At 35.9% G+C, this 6,957-nt stretch overlaps 2 protein-coding genes across 10 annotated transcripts; one reads left to right on the top strand and one right to left on the bottom strand.

Annotated features, from left to right (window-relative positions):
- Positions 1-124: 124 nt before the first annotated feature.
- LOC125212931 lies at positions 125-2,468 on the top strand. Of its 9 annotated transcripts, none has more exons than XM_048113238.1 (6): positions 125-242; positions 1,188-1,303; positions 1,533-1,618; positions 1,708-1,842; positions 1,940-2,094; positions 2,179-2,465. In XM_048113238.1, the coding sequence occupies exons 1-4, from the start codon at positions 129-131 to the stop codon at positions 1,791-1,793; spliced, it is 402 nt and encodes a 133-aa protein (XP_047969195.1). In that variant the 5' UTR covers positions 125-128; the 3' UTR covers positions 1,794-1,842; positions 1,940-2,094; positions 2,179-2,465. The 9 variants fall into 9 exon arrangements, with proteins under 9 accessions (XP_047969195.1, XP_047969196.1, XP_047969197.1 ...); XM_048113239.1 differs by having other exon boundaries at positions 1,708-1,827; XM_048113240.1 differs by having other exon boundaries at positions 1,708-1,827; positions 1,992-2,094.
- A 1,435-nt stretch (positions 2,469-3,903) lies between these two features.
- Positions 3,904-4,766, bottom strand: LOC125212930. The gene is made up of 2 exons (XM_048113232.1): positions 4,212-4,766; positions 3,904-4,142 (listed from the first exon to the last, which is right to left on the bottom strand). The coding sequence occupies exons 1-2, from the start codon at positions 4,731-4,733 to the stop codon at positions 4,017-4,019; spliced, it is 648 nt and encodes a 215-aa protein (XP_047969189.1). The 5' UTR covers positions 4,734-4,766; the 3' UTR covers positions 3,904-4,016.
- Between the last annotated feature and the right edge of the window lie 2,191 nt (positions 4,767-6,957).

Raw genomic sequence — 6,957 nt, forward strand, 5'->3', positions numbered from 1 at the left:
TTGATGGTTTCCAGTGTCAATATGCTCGAGTCACATCCTAGTCCTGGAAGAAACATTCACAGGGCTTCTGAGATATCAAGTCCTGGAGATGCAAGCAGGGTGGGAAAGGTTTGTTGCTCCATCCTGTTATGAATCTCTGCTTGCTTCTCCACCTGCTTGTGGTTCCCCCCTCCCCTCCAACCACCACAGAAAATATGTGGCCTGAAGAGCACTTGCAAGACAAATCTATTATCAAGTTTTCAGTATGCTATTATCAACCTGTCCCACTACCCTTTTCTAAACATTATATTTCTCTTGAAGTGAGGTTGCATAATAAATACTATTAGACACCTGCAACCATCAGGCTCATTGTTGTAACCATTTCATACTTCCTGACACATCTTGACTATATAATTTGTTGAGGTGGCAAGAAAAGGAAATGAATCAAATTTTGTGTCGAAACTCTTCTGGTTTGACTTTAAGCTAAGGAAAGATTTAGATGACTGCATATTGTAAAATATTCCTGGAGGTCTTTTTGCTTGTTCTTGACTCCTCGCCAGGCCTCACTCTTCTGAATCTTTCTTGGCGTGACCTTTTCTCATTTTGTTGAAGTCTCCGAACTGATAAAACTGGAAACTCCTAATCTATGTTATTTGATGGGTATCATTTTTATGACATGTTTTTATATTCTTTAGATTCCTATGAAGATGCATTTTCGTTGTACAGATGTATGTATTATTGCTTGGCATCCCCAAGCACTTTGATATGGCATTTATGGAATTGGAGCATTGCCTTATGACCTATCGAGTCCTGCACTGAGTCTTTAACATATAGAGGTTGTATTGTGTCAAAAGTATGCATGGTGGTTTACAATGGATTCCTTGATCACCCAAAAAAATATTAGATCCTAGTCAGTTTGAACTTTGAATACTGTAAAGCTAATATAGGTAATACACTACTGCCTTAATCTGAAACTACTTGAAATTTTGATATTGAACTCATAACATGACAAAAAGAGAAATGATACTATGTGTTCAGGAGCAGTAACTATCACATATTGAAGATATTTGGTTGGATGTAGAGCATATGCATTTGGTGAGATTTTGTGACTAGATGATTATGTTCTTAAATTTTTTTTGCATTATATTTCACCCTGACACTGTGATTCTGCATATGCATTTGGCGAGATTATACTCTGATCGGTGTAGGTGTTAAAAGCCATGAGGAGAAACAAGGATAAAGGATTTTCCGATGTCTTATACCTGGCCGTGAACAATAAAAGAGACATTGAGGATATCTCAGCTCTAATGTTTTCATGCAGAAGGTATTTATCACCTAACTCTCATGTAAATGTTCATCAGATGTGTCGGTAATAGGTATACCATGCATTTAACTCGTGTATACAACACTGCACAAGCAATATATTTTTTTGTATGTATTTGTTTGGTAGTATGTTGAGTTCTTGCATTCCGGTAATATTAATATGTGCTGCATCGTTTGTAACTGATGGAATTTTTTACTGCTGGTTGCTCAGATGTTTTTTCTGTTTACAGGGCTCAGGAAATGTTATCTACACTCTGCCCTCCAATGGAACGATTCTTGAAAGAATTATTCGTAAAAGCAACATGGATATTGCAAGGTAAACTCGGTGGGATATTCTACGGGGTATTCCATGGATCTCATGGTTTTAAATGTGGGGATGACATTCAACTCTGGTTCCGGGAACAGGAGAGGAGCTTTGGCCATCCTGGCCATTTTCTGTCTCTGTATACGAGTCCCAAAAAGATGTTATCAGTTATCATCGCGATGATTAGCTAGTTATCCCACTTTGATAGCTATAGTCACCAGGTGCTTTCTTTCACTGTAAGATACAAATGCTTAAATGCTTTTGTTGTGCTGTCCTAATATCGAACTTTTAAGTCTTTTATGATCACCAACAATTTACGCACTTTCTTATTAGTTGATCTTCCTGATGCATCGACATCCTTTGGTTCAATCTCTCTCTCGGATAGGTTGAGGAGCGTTCTATTCCGATTGAAGAACTACTTGAGGCAGAAGAAGTTTCCTGCACTGGACTCCTGTAGGAAGTATTACATAGTAGTACTAGGGTAATAGGTGAGTTCTAACTCCTAAGGTTGCAGTGCGTTTCGATCTTTTTGTAGCTGACACTGTCCCGTTTCTTTGTATTGTTCCTTGCAGGGTTGAATATAAGATGAGCGCTAGGCTCGGGTGCGTGAAACTTCACTCGAGATAGCAGGGGATGGTTGGTTCAAATTGAGTGATTACAAAACTTATTTAGACTAATTTATATACTATGAATTTGATGTTGGACAATTCATTAGTTTTGCTAGTTCCGAGTGCCACTGTGTCCTAAAATAAATAGGTTAGGGTGATAACATATAGTACTAGTACATGTTTTATTAATTTCTTAATCAGTCTCTTCCTCAACTCAATTTATTAAACCGGTATTAAGCAAAATTGATTCAATGTGCACTTCAAATCGTGCTCAACTGTATATAAATGTACCTATTTGTTCTCGTTGCTGTCCATGTTGTCTTTTGCGTTGAAGAATTGGGGCATTGCAAAATTTAACGGACGATTGAAAAAGGGATCGTTCTAGAATACTGAAAAATTGCTAGCACGGGAATCAAATTTCTGTATTTATAGTTGTTTGGTTTCCAGAATTGGCTAACTCACAGCCCTACAACTGAAGAGGCCTAGGTCCATCTCGGTACGGACGAAATTATAGGCAATTAAGTTAGAAAACATAGAAGAAAAATATTATATTTCTTTCGTCCTATAAAAATATTTAGGTATCTGAACTTGAAATTGGAAATTCTATTGTCTGATAATTGAATATGATAAGCTTTCAAGTACCTGGATGGCATAGGCCCTGAAAAATCGGGTACCCAAATTCCCAAATCATTAAAATAAAAATTAAAATATCCTTTCTTGATTACAACTTTCCATGCTGTTCTAAATACTATAAATCACATAATGTCCATAATAATAATAATAATCACTTGCAAGCAATCAGTTGGAGTTCATATCTGACTAACTATATTGTGTTTTGGTGTTGTCATCACCTTTAGCATGCATCCTACGGCTTTGATTTATTTTTATCGTTAAGATTATAAAATTTTCCCGATTAAAAGCTTAGGTTATCTCGATAAATTGCGGCCGGCCGCTCCCATCCTCAACTCCTCGTATTTTCCTCATATCTTAACCTATCCAATATTGTACCATCTCACTACGTACTATTTTATCTATGCAACCTAAAAGGGATTAAAACAAATGAAACAAAATACTCTCACTCCCTACACTTGCAGTTTTAAGCAAACACTAAAAAGGGTTAAAACAAATGAAACAAAATACTCTCCCTCCCTACACTTTCAGTGTTAATCAAACACACTAAAAGGGGTTAAAACAATTGAAACAAAATATTCTCACTCCCTACACTTCGAGTTTTAATTAAAAGGGGTTAAAACAATTGAAACAAATTACTCTCACTCCCTAAAACACGTGTATACTCCCACGTACACCCTTCCACCATCTACTTTGAAAGTCAAACAACAAATAATAAGAAAAGAGAAATAATAAAAAGATGGAAGAACAACATACTCCTCTACTCTATAACTGTGACGGACGGCTACTCCCTCCTTCTCTACTGTGTGTATCTCCACAAAAAGATCCCTCAATTTTTGAAGCAAAACAAAGATAGATCCCCAAATCAGTTTGCTCCCAAAATTTCTCAAAATCAGTCCAATATTAATGAGCTCATATCAACGATTAAATTCGAATAACAATTACTACTAGTAATCAACGAAATTAAACCATTCAAACTAAAAATCAAATCACAAGAAAACCAAATATCAATTCCATTCGAATTCACGATATCGAAAGCAAAAGATTTAGAGTGCGAAAAGGGGGTCTAGCTAGCATCATCATCATGGAATGAAAGACCAAATTAAACGGAGTACGAAATGTGAAAGATAGGAGAAGTAGCGGGAGATGAAATCAGAGAGATAACAAAAGCATTACATCAGTGTTAATTTGAGCTTCTTGGTTGCACCACCATCCGGACCTCCACCGGCATCCTCAAGCGTACGCTTACCGGCAGCAGCACCTCTCCCGGGCGGAGCACCGCCGCCGCCGCCACCGACCTGAAAATAAAATTAAATTAAATGAAAAAATATAAAATAATAGTAATTTGAGAATATAAATTTGAGCACCTGAGCACCACCGGCCAGAGCCCCGGCAACGCCACCTGCGACATTCTCGACGGGATCAACAACAGGAACGAGACCACCATCAACAACAGCAGCGGGATCGACGACCTGAGCACCAATGGCCAGAACCCTGGCAACGCCACCTCCAACATTCTCGACGGAATCAACACCAGGAACGAGATCACCGCCATCTTCAGCAGCGGTGATGGAATCGTTGGAACCGCCGCCGGATATGGGATCACAACTCATGGTGTCAGGCAAGACCACCGGCGCCTTCAGCTTTTGATCCTGGAGCTCCTCTAGGAATGCCTTCTCCACCTTCCGTTGAAAAATATCGAGGTCAATGGAGTGAGTGGGGTCGACGCCGAAACCCTTCTTCAATAAGTCGGCTAGCATCGGCATCATTTGGTTCACTATGTCGTCGAAAGGTGGTTTCACGACGGCGGCGGATGAGGAGGAGGAGGGCGGCACGTAGTCTGCCATACTCTTATCCAAGATGGCGGGGGAGGGCGGCACATCTGGCATGCTTTTATCAGAGACGGCGGCGGACGGCGGCACATCCGGCATGCTTTTATCAGAGACGGCGGCGGACGGTGGCACGTTGGCAGAGGAGCTAGCCATGGATTGTGCGACTGGAGTGGTGGAGAGGTAAATGTTGGTTGCGTGTAGTGTAACAGCCTTGTACTACTGCTCCCTATGCTATATAACAGAATCACTTTTTTGTTTTTTTTTTTAATTTCAGAAACTACTTTATATAATATACAAGTAATTAATTCATTTCCCTCCCTCCCTTCTCAGTTCGGCTATGGCTAGTACTATATTTTACCTAAATATAAATTAAATTAGAAGACACATTGGTAAATTAAATTAGAAGACACATTGGTAAATTTCAAAAATGAATGTATGACTAATTATACTTTACAAAAAAAATTATTAAAAATTATTTTTAGAAGACACGGTGATTTCTTTTTCTTTTTTTTTTTTTAGTTTCAAAAATGATTGTATGGGTGAGAATCGAACTCAGCACCCATTACCTTCAACAAATGTGATTTTCATATTGATTGCCAACTGCGCTACCCAATGTTTAGAATTTTACTCCTATATGTATATATATTAACTCTTTCCTGCTGGCTACCTGATTTATTCGTTTCCATTCAAAAGCAAATTCCTTATTGGTTGTGCAGTGTTGCCGGGTAGTGTATTAATGGTTTATGTATGTATGTTCCTCTTTTTGTGGGATGAAACAAATCTCTCTCTCCATCATGTACAAGTTGCCTACCCTCTATTTTAGGCATTCCTTTCAATTTACTGCAATTATTTATAATCCACAAAACTTGAATTCTCTATTCAGACTTGCTTCCCCAATAAACTCCCAACTTTAAAAAGGACTGAAATTTTTTTAGTATCTTTGATTTTTGTACGCATGTCATACATACCCAATTTTATTTTTTGTTCATTGCTAGTATTTAATTTCATTATTTACTTTTTTTTCATTAGCTACACGTGCTCATTTTATTCACTTTGATTTTGTTTTGATTTGATATCCAATATGGAGTAACTTTTATTATTCACTTTATGTTTAATAAATATTTACATACCTAATAATTTAATAAAATATTAATTTCTTTAATTTTATTTTCACTCATATTTAGATTTCTCTTGTTACCTTGTTTTAAATAGATACTCCCTATTTATGTGGCTAATATAATGGAGTAATAATAAATAGAAAAAAAGTTTATGTGATTTCTATTACTTGTAAATTAAATTTTCAGAAAATGTAAATTAAAATCTTAATAAAAAGTCTACATGTGATTGATGAAATTTAAATGTCAATTGTATTCTTAATGCTATCCAACCAGAGCTAAAAGATTTTTTTTTTAGGTAAAGATCACACATCCTTCAGAAAATGAAATAAATTCTTCATAATATAAAATTTTAAAACATTTTATTGCAAATAAAAGAAAGATAAGTAGATAACACACGAGAAAAATCAAGTAAATTTTTATAATAACCTTAACTCAAGACATTAGAAATCATTTACTTATATAGCAACACTAGGAAAAATAATTCATTTTTATTTACAATGAAGGATTTATTGTAAAAAAATAAAGATAAAGATTTTAATCGAGAAATATTACAAAGAAAATAAAATGGACTAATCTAATACTATTGAACTTCAAGCTGTTATAAATAATTGTTTTCAGCACTCCCATATCAGAAATCCTGGATCCGCCACGGCTCACTTGGTTTGAAAATCCTTTTGACGTGACGTGGAGATAAAAGTCCCTGCTTTCGTTGTAAATTTATAATTATTAAATCCTTTTTTTTTTAACTGTAATTCTGTAAAAGATTAATTAGGATTTGATTGTTCAGTAATATTAGACTTTATTGGACCTCTTAACTTTTGTTTTGAATTTATTGTTTCGATCGTCACTCAATACAATTGCTAACACACAAAAAAAAAAATTGAATGTCTTGTCTAAGTTTTATTAAAACTAAACGAAGATTCCTTAAATCTTTATGTACAGTTTCTTAATATTGCAACACCAGTGCAACTGCAATTTGTTTTATTTAACCTTGCGAAATCTTTTCCAAGTCCCGGTTTGTTACAAAGTAATTCGAGCTCTATCCCCCATATCAAAAGGATTTATTGATCCTATTAAATTAAATAAAGTAGAAAGTGTTTAAACTTAGAGTGATGGTCACGGTTGTGTAAATAAATACATGCTTGTGATTGACATGGTGCCCA

This window comes from Salvia hispanica, chromosome 3, assembly GCF_023119035.1.
Source record: "Salvia hispanica cultivar TCC Black 2014 chromosome 3, UniMelb_Shisp_WGS_1.0, whole genome shotgun sequence".
Lineage (NCBI taxonomy): Eukaryota > Viridiplantae > Streptophyta > Magnoliopsida > Lamiales > Lamiaceae > Salvia > Salvia hispanica.